This window comes from Oncorhynchus mykiss, chromosome 25 (assembly GCF_057628025.1).
Source record: "Oncorhynchus mykiss isolate SJ-2025 chromosome 25, ASM5762802v1, whole genome shotgun sequence".
In the NCBI taxonomy this organism is placed as follows: Eukaryota; Metazoa; Chordata; class Actinopteri; order Salmoniformes; family Salmonidae; genus Oncorhynchus; species Oncorhynchus mykiss.
In genome coordinates this window covers 43670121-43694078 of record NC_143046.1, presented here as the reverse complement: position 1 = coordinate 43694078, position 23958 = coordinate 43670121, and the positions used below count along the sequence as shown (strand labels likewise).

At 42.8% G+C, this 23958-nt stretch overlaps 1 protein-coding gene across 2 annotated transcripts in view; it reads right to left on the bottom strand.

The window, feature by feature from the left end:
* Positions 1–23116, bottom strand: part of LOC110505193 (glycine receptor subunit alpha-4-like) — a 116507-nt gene extending 93391 nt beyond the window's left edge. For both annotated transcript variants that reach the window (XM_090219971.1, XM_021584243.3), the window contains exon 1: positions 22721–23116. In XM_090219971.1, coding sequence (XP_090076097.1) covers positions 22721–22788 — 68 coding nt within the window. In that variant the 5' untranslated portion in view covers positions 22789–23116. The remainder of the gene's footprint in view (positions 1–22720) is intronic.
* Between the last annotated feature and the right edge of the window lie 842 nt (positions 23117–23958).

Sequence of the window (23958 nt, the reverse complement as noted above, 5' to 3'; positions counted from 1 at the left end):
TTGTTATAGGTTTGGTGGATCACGCCTCTAATACGGGCAGCTTACATAAAAACCCATTTAATTTTCAACACTTCAATGCAGAGTATGTAGCTCTCTGTCAGGACGGACATCAGGTCCCTGCTAAGGCTTTCCAACCTCAATTTAATAACAACATATCTGTGCGAGAATTTTACAATCTATTCCTGGCTACCGGGAGGCATCTAAAAGATCTCTCTTTACCTATTGACATAAATTATTTAGCAGAGGGTTACACATTGTATGCTTTCAATTAATCACCTGATGATGACACTTCAGGAAATCTGTCTATGGTGTCCCAAGGTAACTTCAGGCTGGAAATGCGTTTCCGTACACCTTTAGCCTGTACCGTTAGCATGATTGTTTATGCATGCTCTGATTCAATCTTGGAAGTGAATGCCCGAAGACAGGTCTTAGTGAATTATTATTAAGGATCGTTGAGCAAAGACATGAATACCCAAGAGTTGGAAGGGCTCATGAGCTGATTGATTGGAAAACAATTTTGTGGAATGTTGGCTTGTGATGAATTACCTATTGAGAAATGGTCGGAGCGGCCGGCCATGTTTATTGTCAATACCCATCCTAAACACACGCCGGGTGAACATTGGCTAGCTTTGACATTAGAAGACGAAGGAGAAAGAAAAATCTAAACTTTTTTCAATTCACGGCTTTCCCCCCCAGTTATTCACATTTCGACAAATCCATTAAAGAGTTTTTGACCAAAAACGGATCAAAGATATACTACAGCATCAAACAAGTGCAAGATAACCTTTCCATTACATGCAGTCACCCCTGTGTATTCTACCTATGCCAAAGAGCCCGGGGAGTTTCTTTTTAAGATGTTATGTCTCTTTATAATGGTGATTTAAGAAGTAATGATAACGTTGTAGCTTGTTTTGTTAGAAAATATCAAGTGTTCAAATATGTGTCCTTTAAGACCGTGTAATCAAGGCGTATGCTCACGTCAAATGTTTCAAGAATGCCACAAATGTTAAATTGCTTAATTTTTCAAATAAAATGTATTGAATTTAATCATAGTCATTCAAAAGTCTAACCACCCTGAGAGATCGGGATTAGGAAAAGATGAAGAGACGTTCGAGGGATAAATGAGATATCATCAGCCCTTTCATAGGCGGGCGGGGTTGTTGGGACATCTTTAGGGGTGCTGTAGCTCATTGATGGTTTTTGTTTTAAAGCTTGAATCTGTTGACGAAGCTTATAGTTGGGTACACCGGAGAGGGGAATGTTGAGGATTGCCTGGGCCTTAAGAAACTGTCTTCTGTCATCCGCAACCATGTGGGCTGCTGTGGTACTTTTAAGCAAGTCAAGCATATGTGAACAGCGCCCTGAAGGATAAACTCTCCTTTGTCATTCCAAGTAAGATCGCAGGCACAGGCATTACAGGGGCTTGGCTCTCGCTAGGCACGTCATCTTTTAAAGGGTCCGGTAGGGAAAGTGTTAAATGTTTGGTCTCTCTCTCACCTTGTTTTACCAAGGCCAAATACCTTTGCAAGAAGTTTGTGTATTTTTTACCTTATCATAGTGGTTCAATCCTTTTCGGTTCAAAATATCCTTCATGGCCGTATCCAAATAATTTTCCGCTGTTTGTCTGATATTTTTAGGACTTGCATTTGTTTTTTAAGTCTATCCAACTCTTGCTGAGGCACCCAGTACATTTTATTGGCCATCACACTCTGTGTTCAACCCCCACGTCTGGCAGCAATAAGGCTGGTGATGAAGGGAACGGCTATACTTAGTAAAGGTTAAAAAAAAACAGACTATTGTATGCTGTCTTTTCTTTTGAAGACTGGCCCTTTTATTGGCAAAGTTTGATCGCGGTCTTTTGTCTCTTTAATTTTTTTAATTGGGTCAGGGGGAGTGGAATGTGTCCTTTGAGAAGATTCAAAGCAATCTCACATAGGGATAATATGAGATCTGAAGAACAGTGACCCAAGATGGCCTCCTGTTCTTTAGCTGTAGCCCCAACTAGGCTTCTCAAGAGGGGCGGGTTTCTTTTTAAACGCAGAGACATAGTGGTTACTTTTTAGGAATGTGCGGAGCCGGCCACTCCCATGGGAACAGACCGGTTCGTAGCCTCAGGTGTTCTGGAATATTTGCTTTTAAATCCATGATTAAATAAGAAAATGGCGCTTTGGTAGCGTCCTCATAGCTCTCCATAAAGTAGGATTTCTTTCCCGGGTACATCTGCTGAGCTAGAGTGTTAATTTGTAGCTTGTCTCTAGGGTTTTTGAACAAAACCAGGTAATTGGCGTTCAAACTAATGGTACGGCTATTTTTACCTTGGTGAAACACATTCTGCACCAAGTAAAGCACGGACAGGTTTCTATGATGAGTATATTGGGTAAAAGCTCATGCAATTTCAGGATGTTCGCTACCTGAAAATAGCATCATCCAAAACCAGCAGGGAGAAGTTCATCATCAGACAGGGATTCAGGTATTCCTTCAACAAACTTGATTTTTATTTTCTTCAACAAATCATCATACAAAGGTTGATAACACGAATAACACCACACAATATTGTCAGGCTTTTGAGAAAACACACGTTCAGAATTCTGTAAAATACTTTTTACAAAACAGGTTTTACCACTATTGGAGGGGCCTGCGATTAAGGCCGAAAATGGTAGTTGCAACCGGGGGTCAAAACCTTCTACAGCAGTCATTATATCTTAAGCTTTAAGACACACTGGGGCTTGTAGCATAAGTCAGTAGCCAAAGGGAAATGTGGTCCCGTCAGGTAAAAGCAGTCTCTTGTCAGACTACCCTGAATCTTTTAGTGAGTGGGGCATTTCTTAGATGGAAGCCCTTTTTATCCCTAATCATTTTTTTGTAGTAGCTCAAAATCTCCAAGTCACTATTCCGGTCGTTTATGAACCCCTCAAACAAGCGTGTGATTGATTCCAAGTTTACACGCGGGGCATTTTCATAGTTGTGAGTCACGCCTTTGGCTTTCAACACCACGTGATTGTCTTTAGTCCTAAAAGCACAGATTTTGGGACCACAGGAGGACCATTCTGTGATATGGCCACCATCTTCGAGTTCACTCATTAAACCACCCAGATAGTTGCTAAGTGGGGGGTTCCAATCACCTTATTTGCTTACATAGACCACAGAGTCTGTGTTGTGGTAAAGAACCCGCCTCTGAAGCTGCTCCATGAGGGTGTATAGTTCAAGTCGGCCATAGGCCGTGGTACATGCTGCAAGAAACACTTTTACATTACCCAGGGGTAGAACCCACTTCTTGTTACATCTCGATTGCACCAGGGCAATGTCTTGACTCAAGAAAGAAAAATGTGAAATTACGTATTGGTCCGAAAAAACAAATTCCAGAAATTCTTAGGGGTCTTTAATGATCAACTTTGCGCTACATACCTCAATGTCAAAGCATTGGTACGGCGTCCATACAAGGCCTGTTGTGGTTCCAAGGGTTCTGGTGTGTCAAAGCTGGAAAGGAAAGCTCGAACATGAGGATCAAACTTTGTGAGTGCGGTCCACTCATGCTCCCACATCTCATTCACTTTTAACCCGTAAGTAGCCTGTAAAGATTACAATTTGTCTTGAAACTCTTGATACATTTCCCCAAAAGTATTTTGGGTTAGGACACAAATGGCCTGGGGCACAAAGCAAGATATACATCTGTGGAAGAAACAACCGTTGTACTCAAACATCCATCTACATGATAAGGCCCAAACGTCTTCTCATCCCTATTCAAAGCATGTTGAATAAAAATGTCTTTATCCTGGGCCAAGTACTCCAACCATTGAATGGACCCACTAGAGTATGACTTAAATTGGCATCGGTAGTTGTCAGGCGAGGGGATAGCTATAGATGCTGTAGGTAGAAAGTGTGTACGATAGGTTTTCATGCATGCCGATGCAATAGTTGTACAACTCCAGGGGTCAATGCCTGCATCTTTGATTACCTCTTCTATGAATCTGAGGCATCCATCACGAAGTATAACCACATTGTCACAGTATGTTTCCATCTCTTTAGGTGCTATGTCTTACTGTTTCGTACCACGTCATGAATCTCTCTCGCTCTTTGGGAGACATTTGATCACACCCGTACATTTCGGGGCTGGGATAAGATCCAATATAATGTAGATTCTCCTCAGATGTGAAGAAGTGGGGAAACCAACCTTTCACAGAGTTGTCAAAACCCAAGGCCTCTGGCATTTGAGCCAATCTCATGGGTAAGATGCTTAAACTGTCAATGTACAGTATCTCTGGTTGAAGGCGTGGTCTACAAAACACAAGATTTTACTACCTTGAGCTATGACACTTGGTGCAACTTCTTGCTGTATCAAGGGGTTCAGAAGAAGGTAGGAGTCATAGGCTCTAGAATTGTGCGCTATAAACGTGAAGTTTCTGTACTGGGGTTTTCTAAAGTGTTTTAGAAAGAGGAGTGCATAATTGGGCCCCTCTGCCGACCACTTATCACCCTTGAAAGTCATGGTAGATACAAAAATAGGCAAATGAACCCCTGATTGCTGATTTGTCTCAAAATCATAGAACACGTATTTGTCTGAATGTTCATCTTCAGCCAAGGGCTGAGAAGAGATACAGTATTATGCAGGCTATCTCCACAAATTTCCAACTGTAAGACATCACGAGGTTCGCCATAATCTCTTGCCCTGTCTAACAGTTCGTTCAGAGTATCCAATATCATTACATAAAACCGCATATTCAAGATTCTGATTCACCCATGTGAAATTGAAAAACTGTCGAATCTCTGTTTTGCAGAATTTATTTCGGTACACAACCCGGACACTTCCTGATTTATTAGACAATTTTCCAATTCCTCAAAAACATTGTATTGCGTTTCAGACTCTTTGGACATGGGAGTTAATGGCGGGTGGTCCGGTGTAGAAGATCTTAAGCTCTCATTCATCTGGTTAATTAACAATATGAGGGCTTCAGGAATCTGGGATAACAGGTTTTCATCGGTCGTCCCTGACTCATTCATACGATTCATTATTTCTATGAGTTCGGCGGGATTCTGGGATAATATGGTTTCATCTATCGGTATTATGTTTGTTACCCAAGCCTCATTCATATGGTTAATTATAGCTTGGAGTTCAGGCGGTATCTGGGATAACAGGGTATCAACTGTTTTGCTCCACAAACGAATGGTGTCTTTACTCGAGCGACAATACAGTTAGGATCTATCCTTCTGGCATAGAACAATACCACGTTTCTTAAACAGCAATCCGATTAAAAAATACAAATACAGGCCCTAAAAACATATGTAACATGTATCCTTCCAGAATACCACAAGAACACACATCATTAATTATCCAAATGGCTGAGCCAACAGACATATTTGAGACAGTTGATACCCTGTTATCCCAGATACCGCCTGAACTCCAAGCTATAATGTTTTGCATGATAAAGGGGTTTGGGTCTGCTGTCTGTGAAAATGTTGTATAATGTATAATCCTCAGGTTGGAATATGTAAGCCATATATCCATCACTCGTATCCAAAACCCCTTTAAAACAATCAGGGGCCTCACACAAAACATCCTCGATGCTTTTATTATTTGGATCATGACAAGAGACCCCAAGAATTGGCCTAGGAGACATAATTTTCTGTTTAATGTTCTGGGTTTTACTTTTAAAATCTTGTTTATTTTTCTGGGGCCAATTCTTGGCCCAATCTTGGCCCAATCCCCCCCCCCGCACATTCCTGCTTCATAGACAACAGTCAGCAGACGTTTGGCAGCAGACGCATTATAAATTAAGGTGGGTGTGGGGTCATCCTCTTTGAAATGTTCAAACGCATCCCCCCAGTTTAACCAGGTCCCTACACATCAATCATCATGACAACTTCAAATGAATAGATGCAATATAGATACAAAATAACACACCCTCTAACACGTGACAACAGGAACAGGATGCATTATATGGCCATAACCGTGTGACATCTTCCCTCAAGGATGTCCTGGTTGGATGCCCAAATTTGGGCATGTACGCGCCATCAGGACATAGGGTCATAAATCAGACATTTGAGGCGCGCCGTCTACTTTATTCTCTCTCAAGTGCTAAGGACAGACAAATCTAAGTTTGAGGTGTTTGGATCACAAAAATGAACATTCGTGAGACGCAGAAAAAATGAAATGATGCTGGAGGAGTGCTTGACGCCATCTGTCTGGGGTGCTTTGGTGGTGGTAAAGTGGGAGATTTGTACAGGGTAAAAGGGATCTTGAAGAAGGAAGGTTATCACTCCATTTTGCAAAGCCATGCCATACCCTGTGGACGGCGCTTAAATTGGAGCCAATTTCCTCCTACGACAGGACAGCTGATTAGCTGTTGTTGTCTCACCTACTGTTTAGCTAGCTCTCCCAATTCAACACCTGTGATTACTGTATGCCTCGCTGTATGTCTCTCTCAAATGTCAATATGCCTTGTATACTGTTGTTCAGGTTAGTTATCATTGTTTTAGTTTACAATGGAGCCCCTAGTTCCACCCTTCATACCCCTGATACCTCCTTTGTCCCACCTCCCACACATGCGGTGACCTCACCCATTACAACCAGCATGTCCAGAGATACAACCTCTCTCTAATCATCACCCAGTGCCTGGGCTTACCTCCGCTGTACCCGCACCCCACCATACCCCTGTCTGCGCATTATGCCCTGAATATATTCTACCATGCCCAGAAATCTGCTCCTTTTACTCTCTGTCCCCAACGCTCAAGGCGACCAGTTTTGATAGCCTCTAGCCGCACCCTCATACTACTCCTCCTCTGTTCCGCGGGTGATGTGGAGGTAAACCCAGGCCCTGCATGTCCCCAGGCACCCTCATTTGTTGACTTCTGTGATCGAAAAAGCCTTGGTTTCATGCATGTCAACATCAGAAGCCTCCTCCCTAAGTTTGTTTTACTCACTGCTTTAGCACACTCTGCTAACCCTGATGTCCCTGCCGTGTCTGAATCCTGGCTCAGGAAGGCCACCAAAGATTCTGAGATTTCCATACCTAACTATAACATTTTCCGTCAAGATAGAACCGCCAAAGGGGGAGGAGTTGCAGTCTACTGCAGAGATAGCCTGCAAAGTAATGTCATACTTTCCAGGTCCATACCCAAACAGTTCGAACTACTAATTTTTAAAATTACTCTCTCCAGAAATAAGTCTCTAACTGTTGCCGCCTGCTACCGACCCCCCTCAGCTCTCAGCTGTGCCCTGGACACCATTTGTGAATTGATCGCCCCCCATCTAGCTTCAGAGTTTGTTCTGTTAGGTGACCTAAACTGGGATATGCTTAATTAAAACCTGTTGAGGACATGGCAGATTTACGCCCCCTTTGGAGAAATTGGGTACCCCTAGTAAACTGAAAAAAAAATTGTCAAAAATTGCTAATATATGCATATACTAATTATTATTGGATAGAAAACACTCTAAAGCTTCTAAAACCGTTGGAATTATGTCTGTAAGTATAGCAGACCTCACAGGGCATGCATTCTTCCAAACTAGTTTTGTGGTCATGAAAGTTGGAGCAACTTTGACGTCATCGCCCCCACCCTTCCCAACCACTTATGGATCTGGGGACACTTTCCATCTCTTCCACTAGATGTCCACATTCTGTAGAGCGTTTAATCGTTCAAATCGCGCGAGAATTGGCCCTATGGGAGTGATTTGAGTAAGTGCCGCGAGAAAAAACCTGTGCGTTAGGGCGCGAATTGGTCACAGCCATTCCTTTGTTCCAGCACTCCTGGGAAGAGCAAACGATGCCCGGTTGAATTGAAATTTGTTTTGTGTGTTAAAAACATCATAAAGCTTGCTTCTGCACTTAGTTTGACCTGTTTAGTCGACATATAATATGTAATTTTGAAGTTTTGATGCGCAACTTTTCCGGACCAGAGGACATTTTGGGTGCATTTCAGCTGATGTTATTAGCAGTAGCTAATACAAAGACGCAAGACTTGAAACCAAACGATGTATTGGGTAAGTATGAACCCTTCCAGAACATTCTGAACGAAGACCATCGAAGGTAAGGGAATATTTATGCTTAAATCTGTGTTTCCGTTGACTCCAACATTACGGAGAAATGTAGCTTGTATCTGAGCGCCGTCTCAGCATATTGAATAGTGTGCGATTTCTGTAACGTTAAAAATAAATGTAACAAAGCGGTTGCATAAAGAAGCAGTGTATCTTTCTAACTATATGTAGAACATGTATATTTAGCCAAAGTTTATGATGTCTATTTACGTTATCTTGCCGCGCTACCTAGATTTCCTGCGGACATTTTTGAGTAATTTCTGAACATGAGCTCATTGTAAATGGACATTTATGGATATAAATGGCATATTATTGAAGAAAAAAAAATGTACTGTGTAACATGTCCTATTACTGTCATCTGATGAAGATTTTCAAAAGGTGAGTGAATGATTTATTTTTTAATCCTGCTTTTATAATTTTATATTTTCTGGGACAAAATGGCTGCCTCTTGTCTTGGTTTCGGTGGTGGTCTAATATAAATATGTGGTGTGTTTTCGCCGTAAAACATTTTAAAAATCTGACATGCTGGGTAGATGAACAAGGTGTTTATCTTTCATTTGAGCTATTGGACTTGTTAATGTGTGGAGGTTAAATATTTCTAAGAATATTTTTGCGTTCCATGCGCCACGGTTTGAGCTGAACGGGGGGGAGGAGTTCCTCTAGAGGAACTCCTGGCATCAACAGGTTTTAACACCCCGGCAGTCCTACAATCTAAGCTAGATGCCCTCAATCTCACACAAATCATCAAGGAACCCACCAGGTACAACCCTAAATCTGTAAACAAGGGCACCCTCATAGATGTCATCCTGACCAACTGGCCCTCCAAATACACCTCCGCTGTCTTCAACCAGGATCTCAGCGATCACTGCCTCATTGCCTGTATCCGCTACGGAGCCGCAGTCAAACGACCACCCCTCATCACTGTCAAAAAACACTTCTGTGAGCAGGCCTTTCTAATCGACCTGGCCCGGGTATCCTGGAAGGACATTGACCTCATCGCGTCAGTTGAGGATGCCTGGTCATTCTTTAAAAGTAACTTCCTCACCATTTTAGATAAGTATGCTCCGTTCAGAAAATGCAGAACTAAGAACAGATATAGCCCCTGGTTCACTCCAGACCTGACTGCCCTCGACCAGCACAAAAACATCCTGTGGCGGACTGCAATAGCATCAAATAGTCCCTGCGATATGCAACTGTTTAGGGAAGTCAGGAACCAATACAGTCAGTCAGGAAAGCTAAGGCCAGCTTCTTCAGGCAGAAATTTGCATCTTGTAGCTCCAACTCCAAAAAGTTCTGGGACACTGTGAAGTCCATGGAGATCAAGAGCACCTCCTCCCAACTGCCCACTGCACTGAGGCTAGGTAACACGGTCACCACCAATAAATCCATGATTATCGAAAACTTCAACAAGCATTTCTCAACGGCTGGCCATGCCTTCCGCCTGGCTACTCCAACCTCGGCCAACAGCTCCGCCCCCCCCCCCCCCACAGCTACTCGCCCAAGCCTCTCCAGGTTCTCCTTTACCCAAATCCAGATAGCCAATGTTCTGAAAGAGCTGCAAAACCTGGACCCGTACAAATCAGCTGGGCTTGACAATCTGGACCCTCTATTTCTGAAACTATCCGCCGCCATTGTCGCAACCCCTATTACCAGCCTGTTCAACCTCTCTTTCATATCGTCTGAGATCCCCAAGGATTGGAAAGCTGCCGCAGTCATTCCCCTCTTCAAAGGGGGAGACACCCTGGACCCAAACTGTTACAGACCTATATCCATCCTGCACTGCCTATCTAAGGTCTTCAAAAGCCAAGTCAACAAACAGGTCACTGACCATCTCGAATCCCACCGTACCTCCTCCGCTGTGCAATCTAGTTTCTGAGCCGGTCACGGGTGCACCTCAGCCATGCTCAAGGTACTAAACGATATCATAACCGCCATCGATAAAAGACAGTACTGTGCAGCCGTCTTCATCGACCTTGCCAAGGCTTTCGACTCTGTCAATCACCATATTCGGCAGACTCAGTAGCCTCGGTTTTTCTGATGACTGCCTTGCCTGGTTCACCAACTACTTTGCAGACAGAGTTCAGTGTGTCAAATCGGAGGGCATGCTGTCCGGTCCTCTGGCAGTCTCTATGGGGGTGCCACAGGGTTCAATTCTCGGGCCGACTCTTTTCTCTGTATATATCAATGATGTTGCTCTTGCTGCGGGCGATTCCCTGATCCACCTCTACGCAGACGACACCATTCTATATACTTCCGGCCCGTCCTTGGACACTGTGCTATCTAACCTCCAAATGAGCTTCAATGCCATACAACACTCCTTCCGTGGCCTCCAACTGCTCTTAAACGCTAGTAAAACCAAATGCATGCTTTTCAACCGTTCGCTGCCTGCACCCGCACGCCTGACTAGCATCACCACCCTGGATGGTTCCGACCTTGAATATGTGGACATCTATAAGTACCTAGGTGTCTGCCTAGACTGTAAACTCTCCTTCCTGACTCATATCAAACATCTCCAATCGAAAATCAAATCTAGAGTCGGCTTTCTATTCCGCAACAAAGCCTCGTTCACTCACGCTGCCAAACTTACCCTAGTAAAACTGACTATCCTACCGATCCTCGACTACGGCGATGTCATCTACAAAATTGCTTCCAACACTCTACTCAGCAAACTGGATGCAGTTTATCACAGTGCCATCCGTTTTGTCACTAAAGCACCTTATACCACCCACCACCGCGACCTGTATGCTCTAGTCGGCTGGCCCTCACTACATATTCGTCGCCAGACCCACTGGCTCCAGGTCATCTACAAGTCCATGCTAGGTAAAGCTCCGCCTTATCTCAGTTCACTGGTCACGATGGCAACACCCACCCGTAACACGCGCTCCAGCAGGTGTATCTCACTGATCATCCCTAAAGCCAACACCTCATTTGGCCGCCTTTCGTTCCAGTTCTCTGCTGCCTGTGACTGGAACGAATTGCAAAAATCGTTGAAGTTGGAGACTTTTATCTCCCTCACCAACTTCAAACATCTGCTATCTGAGCAGCTAACCGATCGCTGCAGCTGTACATAGTCTATCGGTAAATAGCCCACCCATTTTTTACCTACCTCATCCCCATACTGTTTTTAATTATTTTAGTTTCTGCTCTTTTGCACACCAATATCTCTACCTGTACATGACCATCTGGTCATTTATCACTCCAGTGATAATCTGCAAAATTGTAATTATTCGCCTACCTCCTCATGCCTTTTGCACACAATGTATATAGACTCTCCTTTTTTCTACTGTGTTATTGACTTGTTAATTGTTTACTCCATGTGTAACTCTGTGTTGTCTGTTCACACTGCTATGCTTTATCTTGGCCAGGTCGCAGTTGCAAATGAGAACTTGTTCTCAACTAGCCTACCTGGATAAATAAAGGTGAAAAAGAACCCAAAGCACAGCTCCAAACTATGCAAAAACTATTTAAGGAAGAAGCAGTCAGCTGGTATTCTGTCTATAATGGAGTGGCCAGCACAGTCACCGGATCTCAAACCCATTGAGTACGTAAGAAGTGCCTATCAAGCCAATCCAACTTGTGGGAAGTGTTTCAGGAAGCATGGGGCGAAATCTCTTCAGATTACATTTAAAAAATGACAACTAGAATGCCAAAAGTCTGCAAGGCTGTAATTGCTGCGAATGGAGGACTCTTTGACAAAAGCAAAGTTTGAAAGACACAATTATTATTTATAACCTTGTCAACGTATTGATTGTATTTCCTATTAATTTTGCAACTCATTTCATGTATGTTTTCATGGAAATCAAGGACATTTCTAAGAGTCCCCAAACTTTTGAACTGTGGTGTATCTGTTAATGTAAAGTGCCCTAATGTACACAACTCAGGCGTGGTCGTCAAAGATAGAGGTTTTGGAAACACTGTCAGCATTCAAATGTGTCTTGTGACTGCAATAAGACTGTCTCACCTCATTATCGCATACCTCTCTCGCACTGCGTAAAAATACAAGTTGTTATTTCGCATTAACGTGGAGCAGCGTATCCTTTTCTATTCCTTTCTCAATCCTCTCTGTTAATCCTGGACTCCGCATATCAGTGCAGCAGCTGGTTGGACGCTGGCCTTGGTAGCTTGGGCCACATTTTGTCGAGGCATGTAGTGGTAAAACGTCCTAAATGCTTTCTGGCACCCCTGGGATCCCTTAGGTTTAGATTTGGAAGAGCTGATAAGTCGTGTGCGCCAACCCCAAACAATATTTGAATTGATGCTCTGCTGGTTGTGTGAGCCAGACCCGAGCAACAGCAACAGCCCACCTCTCTGTAAGTATGCATCCCAAATGGTAACCCATTCCCTACATAACACACTACTTTTGACCAGAGCCATATAGGTGGTAAGTAGTGGAATAGGGTTGCATTTCGGATGTAGCCTTAATTATTAGGGGGACTGTCAGGAAAGAAAGATTAAAGGTTTACACTGGGCTCCCATCATCTGCATCAGTTACACTTCATGATGGGTGTTTTATTCAGTGGCTCTGGGTTTGGCTCAGGGTTTGGGGCCTGACAGTGGAGAAATGGCACATTGTCAACTTTGCCACACAAGCCCGGGCAAGCAGCAGGCAAGGTTTACTACAAGATAAAAATCCATAGTGTCAATTCTCTCTCAGGGAAGAAGTTGGGTATAAAAAAAACAAAAAACAGTTACTGTCCATGTGAGGTCATGTGCTTGACAAGAAGATATTACAGAATTGGCCCCTGTTCCTGTGTTGCAAATGGAAACTGAATACTAATTTTCACTTAATTCATTGTCTGGGCCTGCTTCAACAGAGAGCACTTAGAATTAGCTAAATTATAGCAGGTCAGAATAGTCTTCTTTGCAAACACATGATTTTTGCAAAACCCTTATTCCAGACACCGACAACATGATATTCAGTGAGGATCCCAGGCTACTGTACCTCTCAGCCCCACATACTCTCACAGTCAGATCTCAGTGATCTGCTTTTGCCAATCCCTTATCCTTCAGTCGTGGACAAAAGGAGGCTGTTATGCACAGTTCATCTCATGGTAAGGACGTGGAAAAGGTCACACGCCTGGTGAAATGGGCTGAGAACCATCCGTCTCTTGTCTCCCAGCCCGAGGTGTCAGCCTCTGCCACGAACACATTGGCTCTCTCTGGAGAGACCATTAGTAAGTTGTCACCTCTCGGGGCCATATATCCACACTACAATCTAATGCTCACTGAAGCACAAGACGGTTTTGTGTCTATGTCCTAGTAGACATTTTTTGGGTTCCATGAGCATGTTTTGCATTTTTTTAAATAAAAATTCCCATTTGAGATAGGAATCTGTTTTTTCAAGTGAGCCCTGGCAAAGAGGAATGTACGATTGAATGTATGCCTTGGGTTTGTGGGCTCATTCACCCTGTTTGCCTAAAGCCGTCCATGCGACGAAACAAGTATTGATAGTAGAGGGAAAATTTGGTTTGTTCTGTACGAAATTAGTGCAGGTCTGGCTGGACAGTAGGCTATTGAGCTTAAGTAAGCTGCTGGTAAACACTTTCAGACAACTGTGCACAGGGCATGAATGGTAAAGTGGTAACAGTCTATCCGAAGGAATATTTTTATTTTTTATGTCTGAGTGTTTGTATTTTGAAGCTGTTATCAAGTACCCGCCTGCCTGTTCATGGATGAAACGTGTGAAGAATGCGTTATGTATCCATTTTAACATTTAACTAAAAATGATAGATAATGACATATGACTGTCCAAGATCTCTGTTGTCTGTCAACGAATGATGAGCCCCATACACAAACATTGGCTCAATATGGTTTCAACAGAGGTGAAATATGTGTGGCTGGGCCCATATTCAAAGTTTTTGGTGGTTTTCTACCAAGAATTATATTATTTTATTTTGTCTCCACTATATTTTTCAGTCACATGCACTTGGTATCCATTGTCTTTTTGTACTCCTTATCTTGTTTGAGTCAATCCTTGTAGCACACTCCTTCGAGGCAGAGACAACAGACAGATGAGAACAGCCCCTTTTCACCTCCCACCATCCAACTTGGCCCTCATTTTCTAACCATTAACTCACATCACATCTGTCCTTTCTCTCCTCCCGCGGCAGGTAGCCTAGTGGTTAGAGCAGCGTTTCCCAAACTCGGTCCTCCGGGACCCCAAGGGGTGCACGTTTTACTTTTTTGTCCTAGCACTACACGGCTGACTCAAATAATCAACTAATCACTGAACTTTGATTATTTGAATGGGCTGTGTAGGACTAGGGCAAAAACCTAAACATACACACCTTGGGGTCCCCAGAACCGAGTTTGGGAAACACTGGGTTAGAGTGTTGGGCCAGTAGTCAGAGCCCGAAAATTACAATCCCTGAGCCAACTAGGGAAAAAGATATTCCGATCTGCCCTTGAGCAAGGCACTTAACCCTAATTGCTCCAGGATTTCCATGAATAATGGCTTATCCCTGGCCGTGATTCCTCGCTCAGAGGATGTTTCAGGGGGAGTGGGAGATGCAAAAAAAACAAATTTCCATTTCACATCACACACTTGTACAGGTTGCACACTTGTGCATGTGTGAAACAAGAAAAATATAAACACCCCCTATTTTACTATGTGACATTCCTCCTTTTACCCAAAACATCTCTTCATTACTCTATTCTCACATGTTTTTGGAAAGGAAGTGAAAAACTTAAAAAATGGCTGAGTCAGAGAAATGTAAGAGAGTAAGACCGAAACACCATCCCAATTCTGATCTTAATGCTCCTCAGATTCGGTCTCAATAAACCTAAAGATTAAAATATGTCCCCTCGTACACATAAGCCCTGATTCAGATTTAGGAAATTATGCCTTTCTTATACACACCTTTTCATATGCATTTCTCAGTAGTTGGTATTCAGACTTACCTTATCAAGGTGCGTAACGGGCATTGCAGGCCTGGTTCACTTGCGCATGCGGAATAAATGTAATTCTACTGCTGAAAACCCACTTGCAGCCAACAAATTTTCTCATGGGATTTTCATTCAATAGGATTTTCAGTATATTTATCTTATCTTAAACCCTCCATTTAAATACAGTGTATCTTTTTTAATTAGAATTTAGTCAACAGACTAGAATACATAGAGAGAATAGGTTCAGAAAAAAGGGATCAATGAATGAAAGCCATGTAAATATATGCATATTCATTTTCGTTTCAACAACAACTGGTAGAAGACTGATCTTGTAGATTATTTAGGCACGTTTTAGGGTTAGGAAAGTATGTATGAATAAAAAAAAAATTAAGTTTCAAGACACTTCACACGCAAAATATATTGATGAATAAAAAATACTGTGGTGTGATTGAATTCTGAAAATAGCCACATTGTTCTTTAACCTGTGGTAGTTTTGGACGATTAGCGTACAGTAGAAGTCGGAAGTTTACAGACACTTAGGTTGGAGTCATTAAAACTCGTTTTTCAACCCCTCCACAAATTTCTTGCTAACAAACTATAGTTTTGGCAAGTCGGTAAGGACATCTACTTTGTGCATGACACAAGTAATTTTTCCAACAATTGTTTACAGACAGATTATTTCACTTATAAATCACTGTATCACAATTCCAGTGGGACTGAATCTTACAACAAAGTCAAGTTGACTGTGCCTTTTAAACAGCTTGGAAAATTCCAGAAAATGATATCATGGCTTTAGAAGCTTCTGATAGGCTAATTGACATCATTTAAGTAAATTGAAGGTGTACCTGTGGATGTATATCAGGCCTAGCTTCAAACTCAGTGCTTCTTTGCTTGACATAATGGGAAAATCTAAAAAAAAATGTAGACCTCCACAAGTCTGGTTCATCCTTGGGAGCATTTTCCAAATGCCTGAAGGTACCACATTCATCTGTACAAACAACAGTATGCAAGTATAAACACCATGGGACCACGCCGCCGTCATACTGCTCAGGAAGGTGACGCGTTCTGTCCCCGAGAGATTAACGTACTTTGGTGCGAAAAATGCAAATCAATCCCAGAACAACAGCAAAGGACCTTGTGAAGATGCTGGCGGAAACAGGTACAAAATTATCTATATCCACAGTAAAACGAGTCATATATTGACAGATCCTGAAAGGCCGCTCAGCAAGGATGAAGCCACTGCTCCAAAACTGCCATTCAACAGCCAGACTACGGTTTGCAACTGGACATGGGGACAAAGACCGTACTTTTTAGAGAAATGTCCTCTGGTCTGATGAAACAAAATATAATTGTTTAGCCATAATGACCATCGTTATGTTTGGAGGAAAAAGGGGGATGCTTGCAAGCCGAAGAACACCATCCCATCCGTGAAGCACTGGGGTGGCAATATCATGTTGTAGGGGTGCTTTGCTGCAGCAGGAACTGGTGCACTTCACAAAATAAATGGCAACATGAGGAAGGAAAATTATGTGCTTATGTTGAAGCAACATCTCAAGACATCAGTCATGAATTTAAAGCTTGGTCACAAATGGGTCTTCCAAATGGACAATGACCCCAAGCATACTTCCGAAGTTGTGGCAAAATGGCTTAAGGACAACAAAGTCAAGGTATTGGAGAGGCCATCACAAAGCCCTGACCTTAAGCCTATAGAAAATGTGTGGGCAGAACTGAAAAACATGTGCGAGCAAGGAGGCCTACAAGCCTGACTCAGTTACACCAGCTCTGTCAGGAGGAATGAGCCAAAATTCACCCAACTTAATGTGGGAAGCTTGTGGAAGGCTACCCAAATCGTTTGACCCAAGTTAAACAATTTAAAGGCAATGCTACCAAATACGAATTGAGTGTATGTAAACTTCTGACCCACTGGGAATGTGATGAAAGAAATAAAAGCTGAAATAAATCATTCTCTCTACTGTTATTCTGACATTTCACATTCTTTAATAAAATGGTGATCCTTTGGTTAAGGTGTATATAAACTTCTGACTTCAACTGTATGTAGATTTATAATAGGGAGAATGGTGTACAATCCACTGCCTGCACTAACCATTGAACTGTGTGATGACACAGCCAAGCATTTCACCATGCATCAGGTTTAAACTGTATTGACTTGGTCTGTGCTCGCTCCATAACAATTTCATTTTAATTTTTTTAAATGAATGTCAACTGTTACTAATGATCTGTGATGGCATTTATGGAGGTAAATTAATCAACTGAAGCAAACTAACAGTAAATTGGCAGTTCAATATGTGTTGTAATTAGGCCTATTGGCGGTCGATACTCATAGTGACTAATATTTAACATGATAGAAACAGTAAACATAAAGTCAGGGTAGCCTATAATTAAGACATTTGAGTGCCCATCCTTGCAAGTTAAAAGGTCATACAATTTTGCATAATGGCACAGCATTTCAGAAACTTTACTGTGGGAAAGTTGATATGTTGATATGCTTCAATGTTCTGCAATATGACTGGTTTCACAATTGTCTCCAGCAATTATAAGGTAAATTATAGCCTATCTAAAACAACTGTTATTCATGTTTACAATTCCCTTATCCAAACGGACTTCTCATTTACCTGGCTCTTATCAATAGCTCTTATCAAGTTGTAAATTACAGTGCATGTAGAATGTTGTTATTTCTATCAAAAAAATCAAGTACACGCTTCTTCCACTTGGAACCAGTAAGTTTAATAGACCTTATTCATGGTGTCCTCTCGTATAAAGTTGGTGGAATTATTAGGAAATTAAGTTAAGATCAGAATGAGAAGTATCTGTAGACACACCTCCGACACATCTTAATGTATTCAATCTCCACCCAAAATGAATAGCAGGTCAGAATATGCATGGAGAGAAGTGCATAAAAAAGGGACTCCGGTTGGAATTGGGAATTGGGGCCTTAGTTATTAACAAGAGATTTGTCATGAGCTGTTAAAAGATCCCAGCAAATTTTCCATACACACAAAAAGCATATTTCTCTAAAATCTTGTGCATTAATTTGTTTACATCCCTGTTGGTGAGCATTTCTCCTCTGCCAAGAAAATCCATTCACCTGACAGGTGGCGTATTAAGAAGATGATTAAACAGCATGATCATTAAACAGGTGCACCTTGTGCAGTGGACAATAAAAGGCCATTCTAAAACGTGTGGTTTTGTCACACAACAATGCCACAAATGTCTCAAGTTGAGGGAGCATGCAATTGGGATGCTGATTGGAGGAATGTCCACCAGAGCTGTTGCCAGATAATGAAATGTTTATTTTAAGCCGCCTCCAACGTAATTTTAGAGAATTTGGGAGTACATTCAACCGGCCTAACAACCGCAGACCACTTGTAACCATGACAGCCCAGGAAGTCCACATCCAGCTTCTTCACCTGCAGGATCGTCTGAGACCAGCCATCCTGACAGCTGAGGAGTATTTCTGTGGGGAAAAATTAATTCTGATTGGCGGGGCCTGGTTCCCAAGTAGGTGGGCATGTGCCCTCCCAGGCCCAACCATGGCTGCAACCCTTGCCCACTCATGTGAAATCCATAGATTAGGGCCTAATGAATTTATTTAAATTGACTGAATTTGTTGTATGAACTGTAACTCAGTAAAATTGTTGAATGTTAATTAAGTTGATATATTTTCAGTATATACAGTGTTTTAGGACCCCTTGACTTTATCCACATTTTGTTACGTTACAGCCTTCATTTAAAATGGATTAAATAAAAAAGATCCTCAGCAATCAACACACAATACCTCATATCGACAAAGTGAAAACAGGTTTTTAGAAATTTGTGCATGTTTATAAAAAGTAAAAACAGAAATACCTTATTTATAGAAGTATTCAGACCCTTTGCTACGAGACTCGAACTTGAGCTCAGGTGCATCCTGCTTGCATTAATCATCCTTGAGATGTTTCTACCTCTTGAATGGAGTCCACCTGTGGTAAATTCAATTGATTGGACATGATTTGGAAAGGCACACACCTGTCCATATAAGGTCCCACAGTTGACAGTGCATGTCAGAGCAAGCCAAGAGGTCGAGGGAATTGTCCGTAGAGCTCTTAGACAGGATTGTGTCGAGGCAAAGAGCTGGGCAAGGGTACCAAAACATTTCTGCAGCATTGAAGGTCCCAAAGAACACAGTGGCCTCCATCATTCTTAAATGTAAGAAGTTTGGAACCACCAAGGCTCTTCCTAGAGCTGGCCGCCCGGCCAAATTGAGCAATCGGGGGAGAAGGGCTTTGGTTGGGGAGGTGACCAAGAACCCGATGGTCACTCTGACAGAGCTCCAGTTCTTCTGTGGAGATGGTTGTCCTTCTGGAAGGTTCTCCCATCTCTGCAGCACTCCCCTAATCAGGCCTTTATGGTAAAGTGGTCAGATGGAAGCCACTCTTCAGTAAAAGGCACATGGCAGCCCGCTTGGAGTTAGCCAAAAGGCACCTAAAGACTCTCAGACCATGAGAAACAAGATTCTCTGGTCTGATAAAACCAAGATTGAACTCTTTGGCCTGAATGACATCATCACATCTGGAGGAAACCTGGCACCATCCCTACTGTGAAGCATGGTGGTGGCAGCATAATGCTGTGGGGATGTTTTCCAGCTGCAGGTACTGGGAGACTAGTCAGGATCGAGGCAAAGATGGGTGGAGCAAAGTACAGAGAGATCCTTGATCTCTGAAACAAAATGTCAAGGGGTCTGAATACTTTCCAAAGGCACTGTATGAACCATTGTACCCAAACATTCTCCTAGCAGCAGGACTGTGATTCATGGAGGTACGGTGGGTTCAACACAGCGCTCCCATCAATCATCTAGTGTATATGTAAATCATTGGTTGGGCCACCACGAGCCAGAACAGCTTCAATACACCTTGGCGTAGATTTTACAAGTGTCTGGAACTCTATTTGAGGGAGAAAACACCATTCTCCCACAATAAATTCCATAATTTGGTGTTTTGTTGATGGTGGTAGAAATGTTAAATTGCCACTCCAGAATCTCCAATAACTGGGTTGAGATGGCATACCTCATTTTTCAGGATAATCAAACCATAATCAAACCATGCTTCCTGTGGATGGCATAGTAGGCCATTGATCCAAAGCATGATGGGATGTTAATTGCTTAATTAACTCAGGAATGATGTCAATGACGGACTAGGAACAGTGGGGCAGAACTACAGATTTTTTTTTACCTTGTCAGCTCGGGGATAACCTTTTGGTTACAAGTCCAATGCTCTAACCACTAGGCTACCTGCCGCCCGGCAATGCACTTTGTATCCCGCATTTACTCAAGTCTTTCCATTATTTTGGCAGTTACCTGTACCTTCCGTTTTAAAACTGCCCGGATCTCTTCTGCCCATTAAGGGAAGACTTGGAGCAAAGTATCTGAACTGGAACCAGGACTCCCCTAATAAGCAAACAAAGATCTCTGGGCTCTCTCAGATGTCCCTTTGTGCGATAACTTAAGTGATCCACCCACTAGACCACACTCAACCGAATCCCTCACTTATTTACATAATTATGACCACTGACCCATTTTCATAAGAAAACACTGGAATCTCGAAGTCTACTATCCAATGACCATCCAGTTGAATCATCTATTTGCCCCGGATTTGCATGTTAAGTACATATTTAATAAAGTATGTCCTGGCGAGTGTTCATTGTTGTCCCTCACTGGGGCATGTGATGAGATGGGTCAGCTCAGAGGGGACGACAGACAGGTCGTCCCCTCTGAGGTTGTCCCTCTCCCTATTTCAGTATGTTCTTATCCATTTGGTGCATAATGAAGACAAACCAGCTCAGCTCTGACTCAGTCTGGCCCCCTTCGTTGACCAAATAGCACTGGGAGCAGGATCTGTGCAGTTTTACGGCTTCTAAATGCTGGTATAGGTGCCAGTGTCTGTCTTTTTCCACACGTTGGGTTGCACAGCGACGTGTACGCACACACACACACACACACACACACACACACACACACACACACATACACACATACACACACACACTACATCTACTGTGAGTCTCCTACAATGACTGATCACAAAGCGTGTAATTTACCGTGCCCTGCTTGATGTCCTGGCTTGTCAGTCCCTAAGAAACCAACCATGTTACCCAGCCACAGAAGCCACAGGTCCCCCTTACCCCTTCCTCCTTCCCCACAGGGGACTGGACGCGTTACAGTCTCTGCCAATTTCCCTCTCTCTCTCTTATTTCCCGCAATATTTTGCTTTCTCCCATCCCCCACACCGGCTGTCCCCTCCCTTTAGTCTACCTCTCTGTCCTACTCTCTCTCTCCCTGCTCTCTTTCGCTGCCCTCCTTGGCTTCCTTCTACACCTCTTGCTCCCCTCTTTCCTTTTTCTCTTCCTCCCCTACACCCCCTCCCCTCCCTTCCGTCTTTCCCTGCCTGGTTGGTGGGCTTTTGGGAGGATTTCTCTGAGGAGGTGCTGTCAGGTCACCTGCTCGCCAAGGCTAAAGGGCTGCTCTCTCAAGACCCGAGGTTCACCGAGTGTCGAGGCTGGCGGTGGGATTATGCAGATCTTAATTCCATCCCTTTCCCACACCTGCGGTTGACAGGGCATGAAATAGGGAAAGCGTTCACTGCAAAAGTTTCTGCTACGCAAGGAGAGATGCAGCAGGCGGGGAAGAGGGATAGGGGACGGAGAGAGAGAGAGACAGAGATGGGGAAGGGGGGTGAGCGACTGAGGGAGAGAGTTAAAGAGAGGAAGATAGTGAGCGAAAGAGAAAGCAACAGAGAGAAAAATACAAAAGGCAGCGATGATGGAGCAAGAGAGGAAGAGCAAAAGAGACCGGCTCGTCTCTTCCGTCTAAACAGAACAGAGACAGCAGCATGCCGCTGTTTTCCTATGATAATTAATCAAGCTTCGCACACTTGTCAGGCTGGCACACTCATTTAATTTCGCCATTTCAGAAATCTCCTCAGGACGGACGTTTTTCCAAATAAGGCATTTGTTAAAAATAAAAATAAATGGTTCAGTAGGCTTAGGGGACCAGGTTATGGTGACTGTTATATGATGGTTACAATATACAGTACATGTATCCACACTCCCTCCTTGAAAAAAATTGTTAAAAATATAACAGAAGTTATGGATGCTCTACAGGTAGTTTAGGTCATAACAGGTTCTATCTTATCTTATCTGTTTCGCTGTGGGTGAGATATAGATGTCCATTGTATTGTGTAAATACAAGGGTAACATGCCAGGTAGAATCACTTGTTACTTTGCACTTGAGGAGACAATGCTGTGAATATTCCATTGTTTGTGTGTCTCTTTGTTGCCAGTTATTGTTGCAGAAATTTTTACCCTCGTGGTTTACATGATCATTATAAATCGATTGTTAGTGGTCAACTTCTCTCTATATTTCCGCCTCGGCGGTCAACATGTCCCTTTTGAAGGATGGTGTTTTTAAACAAAGGCTGTAGGGCTCAAATATCTTATATTAGAATGTGATTGCCATGGTCCAAAGATACAAAAGTCAGGTAGCAATGCATGGTTAGTCTCAAGATCTATATTAACAATATATCAAAACTTCACATTTTATTCCTTTTCTTTCTCACAGCAAAATGTAAGCCAATAACTGATGTCGTAATATGATCTTGATAAGCGAATAGAAAAAGTAGAAAAAAGAGAAATAACTGCTTCAAATGCACTCTGCTGCAAATGCACTCTGCTTCAAATGCAGTCTGCTTCAAATGCACTTTGCTGCAAATAACAGTGAAAGATAATCCACAAGCAATGCAATGTCTTTCTTACCTGATAAAGCCACCATGAAAAAAGCTAAAAGACAAGACATATAGAATCCTTATGAGCTGTGGGAGCATTCTCTGGCACAGTCTCTCTATCCCTCCCGTTGGAATAACTTGCAAAAAATGATCTGAGCAACTACCAAATCCACTGAGCGGTTTTTGAGACTAGGCAAAAGGAAGGCATCGTCTCTGCAAGTCTGACAAGAGCTTAGCTCTGGGAAAATAAACTTATCCCACTAAGTACAGAGGGCTGTACAAATCCCAAATCCACAATAGGCTCTTCTTTTTCACTTGTCAGAGCTGGACTGGAGTCACTGGACAGAGCCAGTGGGGGCATGAGTGTGTGTGTCAGTGTGTTTTGGCGGGAGTGTGTGCTATTCTCCTTCTTTCTCCCTCCTTTTTTATGGCCAGCTGCTTGCTCCAGGAATCATAATGGGGAGGATTTAAAGGGACAGTAGCCCCTTTTCTGATGCCTGCCAGAAAGATTGAAATGATCTCTGTGTTGCAGATGGGGAGGTGAATGGGAGCTAAGGAGAATGTGGTGAGCTCACACAGGTTGATCATTTGAGAGGAAGTGTGGAAGAGGGAAAGGTTCTGTTGTTTCTCTCCCTTTTTTTCAGGAGGGAGGAGACTAAAGAATAAAGAGAGGGGAGAGAGGAAGGGAGAGAGAGAGGGAGAGAGAGACGAAGAGAGTCAGACAGACAGAAAGAGGGAGAGAGAAAGAGTGTCTGCGAGAAAGAGTGACAGAGGAATAGAGAGGTACACAGAGAGAGAGGGGCGGGAGAGAGAGAGAGAATTAGAGAGACTGAATGCCCCACTGGGTTGAATCAATGTTGTTTCAGCATAATATGACAAAGTATTGTGACATGGAAAATACATTACATTTGAAAAAAGTCATTAATGTAAACTATTGTTTTGAGAGTGACATTTCAACCACTGGATTGTCATCATGGTAACCAATTTTCAACATGGATAAACAGTGTATAAAATATGTTGAATTTATACCTTTGAGACAACGGCAGATCTTCAATGTTATATCCTCTATCAGGGAAAAAAAAACTATAGTCTGAGCAGCACCTCCTACTGGAGAGTTGATCTATCTACAGCTATCCATTTGGTCTCCCATCCAGGGCTTTATCCAAACCCAAGCCCTTGGCTTTGTCACTGACTAGTACCAATGTGCTATGGTGAGAATCATTATTGAAAGCTGTTTTAATAACTATAGATTCACTATTGCAATCGAAG